The 13,865-nt window shown below is 38.5% G+C and overlaps 2 protein-coding genes and 1 long non-coding RNA gene across 3 annotated transcripts; 2 read left to right on the top strand and 1 right to left on the bottom strand.

The window, feature by feature from the left end:
* Positions 1-2,648: 2,648 nt before the first annotated feature.
* On the top strand, positions 2,649-3,941 carry LOC122296079. The gene has a single exon (XM_043105490.1). The coding sequence runs from the start codon at positions 2,649-2,651 to the stop codon at positions 3,939-3,941; it is 1,293 nt and encodes a 430-aa protein (XP_042961424.1).
* Positions 3,942-8,592: 4,651 nt separating this feature from the next.
* On the top strand, positions 8,593-11,160 carry LOC122295473 (G-type lectin S-receptor-like serine/threonine-protein kinase LECRK3). The gene has a single exon (XM_043104509.1). The coding sequence runs from the start codon at positions 8,697-8,699 to the stop codon at positions 11,049-11,051; it is 2,355 nt and encodes a 784-aa protein (XP_042960443.1). The 5' UTR covers positions 8,593-8,696; the 3' UTR covers positions 11,052-11,160.
* A 1,205-nt stretch (positions 11,161-12,365) lies between these two features.
* LOC122297632 lies at positions 12,366-13,004 on the bottom strand. Its single transcript, XR_006238843.1, has 2 exons — positions 12,759-13,004; positions 12,366-12,616 (listed from the first exon to the last, which is right to left on the bottom strand). It is a non-coding gene; the product is annotated as an uncharacterized LOC122297632 (long non-coding RNA).
* Between the last annotated feature and the right edge of the window lie 861 nt (positions 13,005-13,865).

The raw sequence follows: 13,865 nt of genomic DNA, 5'->3' as shown, positions 1-13,865 counted from the left end.
AAGACTCAAGAGATGAGTTGTTTTCTTATTGGGTGATATGATAGAATATTAAATATTTCATCGTTGTTATCCGTAAGAATAATAATGGTAAAAAAATTCAAAGATAAAAGATGCATTTTTTTACAATGTTTGATTAAAGAGAAATGATTATGAGATGATTAATAAATATTAGGTAATAAGTTTTTTAGCATACACTAAATGCTACAATTACCCTGAGTACCTTAGATAAAAGTGTATTTCTCTTTATCATATGCAAAAATCCTTGGGAGTTAAATCAAAAGTCGTATGAATCCTTTCCTAGCGTACGCCTTGGTAGTGGTGAGGGACATCTGCTTTCCGTGTCTCTCCACCGCGTCATTTCTTACTTTCTCCTGCCCCTTGCCTCTAAACATCGTCCCCCTTGCCTGACATATTCTTCTCCATTTCCTTTCTGTTTTTTTCTCTTATTTTCTAGTGGTGACCTGATGGGATGGGAGTCGGGACATGATGCATGTAAATGGCCTCAGTTCATTTGACAGTGTCATACAATACTGTCACAATTAAGCATCATGTCTCTGTTTAATGTCTGTCCCTACTGCACCTTGATCAGTGTCAGTTTTTTTTTTTTTAATCAACGTGTACTTGCCTTTGGGTTTGGTCTTAGTGCATCAAATCGTTGAATTATGTATCAGTTGTGCCGGCCATGATCTTTATTTTAGACCGTCTGGGAAAAAGTTAAAAATCTCCCACAAAAGTTCTGAATAATACAAATTTAAAACTCAATGAAATAATACACTACAGATACATAAATATATATTCAATTGGTCTTTTTAATATATATATATATATATTTATGTTTTTTTAGTAACCAAAAATACATCTTTTAACATGTCCACCATGACATATTCAATTGGTCTTTTAGTTTATATATCAAAACTTTTTTTTCGTTGTTTTCTCTCCTAGAGGTCTTTTTCTCTCTATCCAACTTTCAGTCATTCTTCCATTTCTTGCCCAGAGGAGGTTCAACCTCCTTCCTCTTGTTTAGTCAATATCAGAGTTTTCTATAGTGTTTTGTTTTGTTTCAATCTTTTCATTATTTTTCATCTGTAGCACCAAGATGCGCTGATCTATTACTTACCAACCTCCTACGACCACCATACGTCTCGCCAGTAGACTCATTATCCGTCAATCTATTAGAAGATCAAAGAGAACTGATTAAAAGAGTGGCGTGTGAAACTGTTGCGCCAAGGAGAGTTTATCGCCGTCACGTGTGCCACTTTTATGATTAGTAGATTTAGATATCTTAATCCGACCACCACTTTATTTTCTAGAGTAGTGTGTGAACCACACCGCCTATACAAATAGTGAAGGTCCTATGTTAGTGTATTGACATATCCTCTAATTATATTGTTCTTATATTCCCGCTTTTCGTTATCGATGATGAAGACAAAGTGATCATGGAAGTCTCTTATAGCAGTCCAAACAAATAAGATGCAGCACACATCGATTTACTGTGATTTTTAGTTGAAGTCTTATAATCTATTTATTAGACTATATAAAAATCGCTTAAAGCAACTTTCCCTTCATAGAAAATGGGTGATAGTTAATTTTTTATTCTAAATTTTTCTTTTTTTATCCTACTTGTGTTGCATTTATTTGTTTTAAAATGATTATTAAAAACTCACACGATTCAGTAAATTAAGTATAATGTAACCGCTTAGAATTTACTTGCTTGAAAAAAAAAGAATCAATTTTATAAGTCTTTTTCTTTTAATTAATTAATATTTTCCCCCGGCCTTTTTGGTCAAGAAAATACATCATGGTGGACCTGCAAATAGACAACGTGACCATGATAGTGATGTTGATAACTATGACGTACGTTACGATCAATTGCTTTGCTATTCTCTTTAGTACAATGTATATACATTTACGCAGTAATTAAAGTTTATATATAATTGTGAAGTATATTTTTATTGTTTAAAAAAATTATTAAATATAAAATTTATATTAAAAATAATTAATTTTTTAATAATAAATTAATTTTTTAAAAAATTACAATATATTTACTTATTCTAAGATTATATCTAACGTTAAGTTTCCAGCTTTTATTGCTTATTGATTAAGAGTTTTGTTATATATAAATACAGTTACGCACTAATTTGTGTATTAATACTGATTTATTCATACTTAAAATTTAAATTAATACTATTTTTAATAAAATTTATTTTTTAACTAATCATATTACATTAATATATAGATTAGTATACAATTATATTTGTAATTATATTTTTTTTATTGATTAATTGTTTAATTAATTGATGCGTGCGTATTTTCGGATGATCAGTTTAGTACTTTTTTTTTTCATAAGCTTTTGGAGTCTACAGGACTACCTATCAGGCATTAATTATCTGATGGCATTATTGTTGAAAGATCACTCATACATCATTTTCAAAGAAGATGGGTGTGTCTACCAGTGCGTACTAGCTAGGTGACATTAACGCCTCTCTCTTTCTCTCTCAAATTTAGGCCACGGAAAGTCTGAGAAATTAGAAAACGCTAACCTGTTGGACAACTCAATAGTCCTTCTTTCACCTCGTGAGAGTAAGGTTTTCTCTCAAGGTTTCCTGTGGAAATCTTTGAGATCTTCTCTCGGACTTAGGTCTGTGGAGATGGAGGATGGTGTTTTATCATCCCTCTACGAGGGACTGAAATTAACAGATGAGGAAAAACAAGAGATTGAGGTTAGCACTGAAGAAATATCGTTATCAACTTCAAAAAGCAAGCTATGCATAATGGTTTGTCTGATTTCTGATAAGGAGACAAACAGAGGAGCTCTCATGGGTACGCTGCCTAAGATATGGAATGCAGAGGGGAAAATTGTTTTTAAAGAGGTTGGAAGAAATAAGTTCTTGGTGGAGTTTAAATCGAGGTCGGATAAAATAAGAGTGTTGAATGGTCGGCCATGGTCCTTTGACAAGAGCCTGCTGTGTATCCAGGACTGTGAAGGTGCCAAGTCCATAAAGGAAATGCAGTTCTGTTTTGAACCCTTCTGGATTCAGTGTCATGACATGCCATTCGCAGGTATGACTGCGAGTATGGGGCAGAAGCTGGGAAGCTCCCTGGGGAAGGTTCTTATGGTGGATACGGATGGCAGTGAAACCTGCTGGGGCAAGTTCTTACGTGTGAAGGTAATGCTAGACATAACCAAACCACTTGCTAGAGGCAGGTTTATTTCTCAGGATGGTGAAAAGTTCTGGATTCCTTTTAAATATGAAAGAATGGCCAACTTTTGTTATCACTGTGGGTCCATAAAACATGGACATGGAACTTGCGAAAACATAGAGAAGGGGCTGCATGTGGGGGCTAGTCTCGGGCAGCAGTATGGTGCGTGGCTGAGGGCTAGTAACAAAAAGCAAGTCAAGTCGGCAGGCAAGGTGAGGAAGATGACAGATGACGGTGGATCATCGGAGAGTGGTCGGAGGGTGTCCTCAGATGAGTCCACTAAAGAAGATGACAATTATGGAAAGGTACCAGAGGCAGTTAGGCAGCAGGCAGGCAGCCAATCATTGCACACGCATGAGGAGGCTGCACCTGTCAGTGCTAGGAGGAAAGTTGTCGAGGCAGTGGAATCAGTGATGCAGGAGGGGGTACAGTCGCCAACAATTCTGTTAGAGGAATCCCAGCTGGGCCCAGTGGTAGTGGAGGAATCTAAAAAGGAAAGGAAGGTACCAAGCAGTGGGCATAGCTGGAAAAGAAGAGCACGTGAGGCCAGAATATCACCAACTAATCAAGGATTAGAGGAAGAAATTATAGTGACTAAGCACAACCATTCAAGTAAAAGGAAAGCTCAAGAAATTTATGAAGGTGGAGTGGAAAAAAGAAGTAAGCTAACCCTTGTAGATGAGGAAGGGGATGAACTCTCTATGGCAGTGGCTGTTGAGCAGCCCTGCCAGCTACTATGATTCTTTTGAGTTGGAACTGCCGAGGGCTTGGGAACCCTCGGACAGTTCGAGAACTTCGCCTCATGGTGAAGGAAAAGGGCCCAGGTTTCATTTTTCTGTCAGAAACAAAATGTAGGAGAGAAAGATTGGAGGGGATAAGGAATGGCTTGGGTTTTGAGTGCAGTTTTGTGGTGGACAGTGTAGGGAGAAGTGGAGGTCTAGCTATGTTTTGGAGAGCTGAAGCACAAGTTGAGTTATTCTCTTACTCACAGAGTCACATTTCTGTGATTGTAGGCAAGGATGATGAGAGGCAACAGGTGATGGTTACGGGTTTCTATGGTAATCCTGTGGTGGAAAAAAGAAAGGAGAGTTGGAGGCTGCTTAGATGTTTAAAACCGACAGGGAACATGGCTTGGATATGCTGTGGTGATTTTAATGAGTTGCTCACTAATGAAGAACAGTATGGGGGAGCTAATAGACCTTTCTATCAAATGGAAATCTTCAGGGAAGCTCTTGATGAATGTGAGCTTAGTGATCTAGGCTATGAAGGATCCAAGTTCACTTGGAGTAATAAGAGAGAAGGGCCTGACTTCATCAAAGAAAGGTTGGACCGAGCTTTTGGCAATCACCAATGGAACATGTCCTTCTACCAAACTAGAGTACAGGTCCTTTCAGCTCTTCATTCTGACCATTTTCCTCTACTGATCTCGTGTGACTGTTCTGAGGCCCCTAGTAGAAAAACTGTCAAGATTTTTCGCTATGAGGCCAGCTGGTCCAGACTGGAAGACTGCAAGGAAGTTATAAAAAGAGCTTGGGAATCAAATATGGGAAATGAGAATCCTATTCTCAGGGTTCAGGACAGACTGTTAGCATGCAAAATTAGACTACAAGATTGGTCAAAGTTAAAGGAAAATGGGAAGAAAAGAACATTACAGCAGAAGAGGATCCTGCTAAAAGAGCTCCAATTATTAAACAAAGGGGATCTAAATAAAGAGATAAAAGGGTTGCAGAGTGAGGTAGAAGTAATGCTGGAGGAAGAGGAGATTAAATGGAGGCAAAGGTCTAAGCAACTCTGGTTAAAAGAAGGGGATAAAAACTCCAAATTTTTCCATAAATGTGCCACTCAAAGAAGGCAGTGGAATGAGATAAAAGTAATTGAAAATGAAAGTGGAAAGAAAGCCAGAAGTCAAGAGGAAATTAGCTTGCTGTTCCAAGAATATTACCAGAACCTTTTTGAGTCTTCAAACCCCCGAAGTATTGAAGAGGTTCTGAGGGACATAGAACCAGGAGTAACAGATGAAATGAATAGGCAACTAGTGAAGGAATGCAGCCTTGCAGAGGTGAAACAAGCAGTTTTTGAGATGGACCCTATGAGTGCCCCTGGCCCTGATGGTTTTTCTGCAGGGTTTTATCAAGATAATTGGCAGTGTGTTGGAGATGGTGTCTTTTTGGCTGTTAAGGAGGTGCTATCGGGAGGCAGAGAATTGGGTAGGATTAATGAAACATTTATAGTTTTAATCCCAAAAAAGAAAAAGCCAGTACTTGTATCTGAGTACAGACCTATAAGCCTGTGCAATGTTCTTTATAAGATTGTCTCTAAAGTGTTGGCTAATAGGTTGAAAAAGATACTTCCCTTGTTGATATCACCTTCTCAAAGTGCCTTTGTTCCTGGTAGACTAATTTCAGACAACATTATTGTTGCATATGAAGCTATGCACTCCATGCAACACAGAATGAGGGGAAAGAAAGAAGGGTATATGGCAGTCAAATTGGACATGAGCAAGGCTTATGATCGCATTGAGTGGAATTTTTTGGCTGCGGTTTTAAGGAGAATGGGATTTGAAGAGAAATGGGTGGGATTAATAAAGGCTTGTGTGGAAACAGTGAGATATTCATTGATGATAAATAGAGTTCCTCAGCAACCTTTTCACCCTTCTAGAGGATTAAGGCAAGGGGACCCTCTCTCCCCTTACCTTTTTATTCTATGCTCAGAAATTCTTGGCAGGATGTTGAACAAAGCTGAGGAGAAGGGTTATATTTCTGGTTTTCCCTTTGCCCGAGGCTCCCTATTGGTTAACCATCTCTTTTTTGCAGATGACAGTTTGCTTTTTTGCAAGGCAAATGCTTTGGAATGGAGCAGGCTTTACAGTTTACTGAGTCAATACGAGAATGCATCTGGCCAAAGGTTAAACCTGGAGAAAACTGCAGTGTATTTCAGTAGGAACACAAGTACTGAAGCCAAAGATGCTATCCTGTCAGGAGTTAGGCTGTGTGAAGCTAGATCCTACGAGAAATACCTTGGCCTCCCCTCATATGTTGGAAGACAGAAAGTGGCAGCATTCAGACCAATCTTGGAGTCAATAAGGAATAGGATGAGCAATTGGAAGGTAAAATTCCTAACTCAGGCAGGCAAGGAGGTGTTGTTGAAGGCCATAGTTCAAGCAATCCCAACTTATTGCATGAGTATCTTTAAACTCCCCAAGGCTGTGCTTAATGCTATCAACAAGTCTATGAAAAAATTCTGGTGGGGCAGTAGGGAAGAGAAGACAAAAACCCAATGGATTCCTTGGAAACAAATGGGTAAATCTAAAAGGGAGGGAGGATTAGGCTACAGGGACTTTGAAAATTTTAATTTGGCTCTCCTTGCAAAGCAAGGGTGGAGGATTATTCAAAATCCCTCTTCCCTAGCTTCAAGAGTTCTTAAAGCAAAGTATTTCTTCAAATCTGATTTTTTAAAGGCCAAAATAGGAAGCAATGCTTCCTTCCTGTGGAGAAGCTTCCTGGAAGCAAGACCAATCCTGCAGGAGGGACTTTTTTGGAGGATTGGTAATGGGGAATCAGTGAACATATGGACAGACAAATGGCTTCCGAGACCATCTTCTTTCAAGGTGCAGTCTCCTGTTATAGCAGAATTTGCTGCCAGTAAGGTATCTACATTAATTGACTCAAGCTCGGGGGCATGGAGAATGGATACTCTTAGAGAGGTTTTCAGGATTGAGGATGTGGAAGTAGTGTGCAGAATACCAGTAAGTGTGAGTAATAGCCAAGACAAGATGATATGGAGGTGTGCAAAAGATGGAAGGTTCACGGTCAGGAGTGCTTACTACTTGGCAGGGGAGATGTCAGCTGAACAGAATGGGCAAACCTCTCAAGTTAGGCAGAAGTCTGAACTTTGGACTAAGCTTTGGAAGATAATGGTACCAAGTGCTACTCGAATGCTCTTATGGAGGGCATGCCATGACTCTTTGCCTACTAATCAGAAGCTTGTGCAGAGGAAAATCATAGAGTCCCCCTTGTGTCCTATCTGTGAGACAGAATCAGAATCTGTTACTCATGCCCTCTGGTCTTGCTGTGCTGCCCAAGATATATGGGGCCATAACCTTCTCTGCTTTCAGAAGCTGAAAGTGAGGGAAGTGCCTTTCAAAGAGTTGTGTAAAGACATGTTTGAGGTTCTGGATGACCACAGTATTGCTGTATTTGCTGAAACAGTTTATATGATTTGGAGGAGGAGGAACAGTTTTGTGTTTGAAAACAGGTTCATGGACCCGAATGAGCTGGTAAAGGCTGCCAACCAAAAAGTGAAGGACTACCAGGAAGCAAACCAGACATCAGGGGGTAAAAAGGAGGCCACTACCTTATCTCAATCCAATTGGTCTGCTCCTCCAGATCAATGTTATAAAGCTAACTGGGATGCCTCAGTGGATAAGGCCAATGGTAGAATTGGTATTGGGGTGATTATTAGAGATTGGAAAGGAGGGGTGGTAGCTACTCTCAGACATCAAAGGAAATCCTTTCCAGACCCGGTTGTAGCAGAGGCTCTAGGTGCTTTAAAAGCAGTGTCTTTGTGCCAACAATTGCTTATTGATAGAGTCATTCTCGAGGGGGATGCTAAAGTAGTGATAGATGATATAAATTGTGATACAGTCAAGTGGAACACGGGTGGAATGATCATTCAAGACATCAAGCACAAGCTCAACTCGATGGGGGAGTGGTCTGTGCAGTTTATACCAAGGAACATCAATTCAGTAGCTCATATACTAGCTAAGGATGCACTCAAACTCTCTGAGGAGAGCATTGTAATGGGAGGAATCCCTTATTGTATCCAAGCTTCAATGCTTTAAGATGAATATCAATATGAATTCTTCTTTTCAAAAAAAAGGAAAGTCTGAGAAATTAATTACCTGATTGATCAACTTTATCTTCTATATATTTTGTATTTTGTTTCGTCTTTGTAGAAAAGTTTTCTCGACTGAAATATATAACATGATAGAATAATGGGCGGGCCCCAGTTCTGGGTCATTAGATGTGTAATTCTTTTTTTTTTTTATTTTAAAATTTATATTTTATGTATTTTTTTTAATCTCGTTATATATATATATATATAGCAACGGAGAACATGAGTTCTGGAGATTAATTTTGCATCAAATTCATTAATTAAATGAAAAGTAAACCAAACGAGGCTTTCAACCCTTGGGACCAAGGACCTAACTTCCAAGGTCTTCACGCCATTAGATAGGGAAGATAAGGGTAATGGGCCAGAACCCGATCACTGTCAGTACTGAAAGTCTAGCTAGGGTAACGTGGTCAATACGGAAATAATTTGTCGTGTGCAAAAAAAAATAAAAATAAATAAAGAAGATCCATCAAAAGCACTCTTTCTTGCACATGCATTCACTAGATTGAATTTGAATTCAAAAGATCATAGATCAAAATATATAACCTAATACCCAGAGGTTTGTTCTTATGATGTAGTCTGTTAGAACGATAGAGTTTATCATGCAGGTTTCTATGGTACTTTCATTTCTTCTTATTTTTGCCCATTCAATAGCAATTAATGCTCAACAGAGAAACTTCAACTTGAGCCGAGGCTCTTCTCTCTCTCCCACTGAAAATTCATCACTATTCTCACAATCTGGCAAATTTGCCTTTGGGTTCTTTCCTTTTGGTGACGGCTTTGCAGTAGGCATATGGTACGAATCAGGAACTTTACAAAAAACTGTTGTCTGGACAGCCAATCGGAATGATCCTCCGGTATCTCGCAATGCCACCATTGGATTGACAAACGATGGTAGGCTCATCGTGCATGAGGTGGGAGTCCAAGAAAAACCCATTGCCAATACTACAGGACCCGCTTTATTTGTTTCCATGCTCGATTCTGGCAACCTTGTTCTCTACAATTCAAATTTAACAATTATATGGCAAAGTTTTGATTATCCAACAGACACCCTTCTGCCAGGTCTACTCTTAAGAGCTGGGGATGAACTCGTTTCTAGTATCTTTGAAACCAATCACTCGATGGGAAGCTTTCGGATCAAGATGCAGACCGATGGGAATATTGTGATGTATCCAGTTGGTTCTCTTGATGCTCCAGACTTTGCTTATTGGGCATCAGTAACAAATTTTGTAGGAAAGAACGCAACTCTGACGCTGGATGGAAACGGCCGCTTGTACATGCTCAATAGTAGTGGCGCTGAGGTGAAGAACATCAATAATGCAGCTGTTCCGTCTGATGGGAAGATGTATCGAGCCACAATTGATGCAGACGGGATATTCAGGGTGTATTCTCATAACTTGATTGAAAATGGTAGTCAATCAATCGAGTGGTATGTGCCAGATGATAGATGTAGACCTAAAGGCATATGTGGCATCAATGGGTATTGTGATCTCATAAATCTACAGCCTGTTTGTGCTTGTCCTCCTGGATTTGATTTCATCAAACATGAGGAAAAAAATTTGGGTTGCAATAGAAACTTCATTTTAGAAAGTTGTGCCTTTAAAAATGATCATACGGAGTACACTATTCAAGAATTGCAAAGCATTGTATGGCTAGAAAGCACATATGCCATTTTGCCTTCTATGACGATAGAAGAATGCAAACTGGCATGTTTAGAGGACTGCAATTGTGAAGCTGCTCAGTTCCAAGGCCAAGAATGCAAGAAACAAAAGCTTCCATTGACATTTGGGAGAAGAACATCACAACAGGAAGATGGCAAACCAAGCCCAAGTATGCTTGTTAAAGTAGGCATGGACTCAGGTAGGAATGGGACAATAGCTCCCAAAGAATCTCGAAAAGTTTTGCGAATGGACATCTTAGTGATTGGTCTTGCATGTATTTCTTTCGCATTAATTGTGCTAGCCTTTTCTGCTTTTCTTATCTTTAGATATCGTCTTTGGGCGTACAAAAAGATTCCTTATAAAAGTAATGATCAAGGATTGATTGAAGATGTCTCTCTTCGAGTATTTACTTACAATGAACTCGAAGTTGCGACGAGTGGTTTTAGCGAACCACTAGGCAGTGGCTCTTTTGGGACAGTTTTCAAGGGCACATTGTCAGGGCAAAGAAGAATTGCCGTCAAGCGGCTTGATTTGAAAGTGGTGGCTGAAGTCCAAGAAATGGAATTTCTAAACGAAATGAGGTCCATTGGAAGAATCCACCATAGAAACCTTGTCCGCTTGCTAGGTTACTGCCATGATGGTTCCAATAGGCTTTTGGTGTACGATTACATGAGCAATGGAACACTCTCAAGCTACCTTTTCAAATCCCAGTTAAAGCCAAATTGGGTAGAAAGAATCAACATTGCTTTGAATATAGCAAGAGGGCTCCTATACTTACACGAGGAATGCGAGACCCGAATCATACACTGCGACCTCAAGCCCAGCAACATACTAATGGATGAGTACGGGCATGCCAAAATTGCAGATTTTGGACTAGCAAAGTTATTGATGCCAGAGCATTCCAGAACTTTCACTGAGCCTATTAGAGGGACAAGAGGGTATATTGCCCCTGAGTGGCACATGGACTTGCCCATCACAGTGAAAGCCGATGTTTATAGTTTTGGGATTGTATTCTTTGTCATTATATGCTGTCGCAAGAGACTTGACAACGATGCTCCTGAAGAAGAGGCAATTCTTGTCAAGTGGGTCAAAGACTGTTTCAAGGCCAATGAAGTAAGCAAACTGGTGCCTGAAGAAGTTGATCAGCAAAGCTTGGAAAGGATGATCAAAATTGGGTTGTGGTGTATAGAAGAAGACCCAGCAGCCCGCCCTTCAATGAAGAAAGTGATTCAGATGTTGGAAGGTATTGTAGAGATACTCGAACCTCCATGCGCTCATTCTTCATTTCAGTATTAGTTCTTCATTATTCAAATGGTGATGTATTTCTTTTGTTCCCATAAAACTCGATTTGTATTTGGATTTAAAGTTCATTGTTGCTATCCGAGCTAGTGCGGCCTTCCATGCATGTTGATTGTTGTATTGTACTTCCATGATGCATGCCCTCCTCTTATGTGCTCGCTTTCTAATACAGAGTTAAGCCCTATTTGAGCGTACGTATAGTGTTGCTGGACATAGTACTATATACGTACATACGTATATATATATACACGAAAAATTAGAAAAAATAACAATAATCCCCTCAATCTACCGCCTAATTTTCTATCACCCCCTCAAATAATCAACTTTGAAAATTATCCCCAAACTATTAGTCACAATTACTCTAAAATATAAAGAAAGGACCCGTAAATTTGTTCAATTCATGTGATGTTCTTTTAGAAAATGGAAATTGACGAATTTATTGGCAATTGGAAATTGAAACGTCTTTTTGCAACAAATGGTTATTTAAATAAAGATACTTTAGTCACAAAGAGATTATACAAAAATAAATTTATAAATTGACGTGTCTTGATTTAGTATGTCGTATTTAAAATTATTTTTATTGTAAAAAAGATCTAATAGTTTTCATGAAATTACGTCAGTTTGTGGATTTACTTTTATGAAATCTTTTTATCTCTATAGCTAGTAGTTTTCTTAAATAAAATTAAATGAAGAATTATAAAGCATGGACTAGTAAAAACAGTAAAATTCTTTGATAGATTAACAAGAATTAATTGGGAGAATGATTGATTAATTTGACTTAATATGACTAGGGGAAAGTATTTTGTTTTACTTCGATTACCGATAGCGTCAAAATTCTATAATAGTATCCCAACGCACCCGGTTGGTATTCTACTAAATGCATATAAACAATGGTATTTGACCCATTTTGATTATAATTTTGACTAATTTACAAAATAAAAATTTTATATACTATACTATTATTCTATTTACATCTCAGTAAATAAGATGCAGTATATTTATCACTATTAAATGATTATTTATTACATACTTATTTATCATCAAATGGTGATAAAAATGTCACATTATATATAATAGGATAAAAATAAAATGGTGATGTAGTGTATAGCATTATTCGTTCCATAAATCTAACCTCTAAAGTTGGTGCTTGTTCTACTGAATTTGATTCAACAAATGCATTTGTCATCAAATAGACACTTCCTAATTCTCTCACCTAGCTAGTATCAATTGTCATACACTCCAGCGTCTAATTCAAGTTGTAAACCTTAACCACGAGCTCGATTAAAAGCCTACTAAAAATTTTCAGCCAACTTCTTAACCTAAGAGCATCCCCATCCGGGTCTGCATCTTCTATTTTTCCCTATAATTTAGGGAATAATTTAGGGTTTTGCTCAAAAATCCATCTCCATCCCGTTCCCCATTATGCGATCTTCGTTTCCGGTCTGTACAGGAATTCTCCATATTTGTTGAAGTACTGTACATCCGCATCGTTCCATTTCCCGAGCATTCTCTCCTTCATCCCGCGTCTTCTTCTCTGTAAACGGTTGGCCACTCCCCTTGCACTTCAGCACCAAAAATTCACGCAGTATATAGATACTAAAATTTAAGTTTTCAAAACTTAATCATTCATCTCCACAGCCAATACATTTTGTTTTGAGCTGCAAATAATGGCATGAAGAAAGTAAGAGAGAGAATTTATCTTACGGATAGGATGAGGCCGAAAGGAGGATCCCACGAAGGGCCAAGCGAGAACAGACTGGGCAAGAAGGAGGCTAGCTTCTGGGGAACGAAGGGAGATTTTCGGAGAGAGATCTTGAGTTTTTGGGACGTTGGAACAAGTGAGGTTTTGAGGGAGAGGTGTTCCGTGAGACTTGCAGGTTGCTGGGATTTTTTTTCGTGGAGATGAAGGAAGAGGAGAGAAGGTGGCTGGAGAGATTATTTGGATTATAGTGCCTGTGAAATTTTTTTTTTCTATATCAATAAAAAAAAGTATTTATATTACAGTAAGTGAAGTATTTATTTTATATAATTTGATTTATATATATATATATAAAAAGATAATAAGACAAAAGAGTTAGTAGTTAAGATTGTAAATGGAAGAGAGAGAAAAAAGTAATAAAAAAAGAATAGAGAAATATTATTTAATAGAATAGATATAGGGATGGGGAATGGGATGTGGGAGGTTTTTAGAAGATGAATAAAATTTAGGGAAAAATTTGAAGAAATGTAATTTTAAGTTAAATTATAGGGATGGGGATGAGGAATGGGATGTGAATGCTCTAACTTCATCTGAAATAGTACATAAAACCATTAACCTCATATGGATATATATAGTAAAATAAAACTTTCCAGATTTAGAGAACTTTTAGTGAGAGAGGCTCCTCCTTCTCTCTAGAAAACAAGGCAGTGCTTCCGTCCGAGGGAGGTGGGAGCCTAGGCTTCCCCTCCCTCCATCTCTCTGGTTTTGTTTTTTAAGTTCCAATGTCTGTTTCTTTTCTCTGGTTTTTGTTGTAGTTTTTCGGCTTATAATAAAGCATCGATCTGGAGGTGGTTTGGTGGTCAAAAGCTCCAACCCCGGTCAAGGAGGCCGAAGTCATCCTCCGGTTTTATATCTCACGATCGGCGAAGTGAAGCTTGCACGGTGGAAGAGGAGGGTCTGGCATCGTTTTTTTGGCTGTGGCATGGTGTGGTCAAAGCAAACCACTCGGGGATGCATGTAATAAGAGGCGCTTTCTGGCATCTGTTTGGCTGAGTTTTGTTCCATTGAAAGCCCATCACAAGCCTGCTACCGAGTCCATTTCCGTATCATTT

This window comes from Carya illinoinensis, chromosome 15 (assembly GCF_018687715.1).
Source record: "Carya illinoinensis cultivar Pawnee chromosome 15, C.illinoinensisPawnee_v1, whole genome shotgun sequence".
Taxonomy (NCBI): Eukaryota; Viridiplantae; Streptophyta; class Magnoliopsida; order Fagales; family Juglandaceae; genus Carya; species Carya illinoinensis.
The sequence above is the reverse complement of the archived record's forward strand: the minus strand, read 5'-3'. Positions and strand labels throughout refer to the sequence as shown.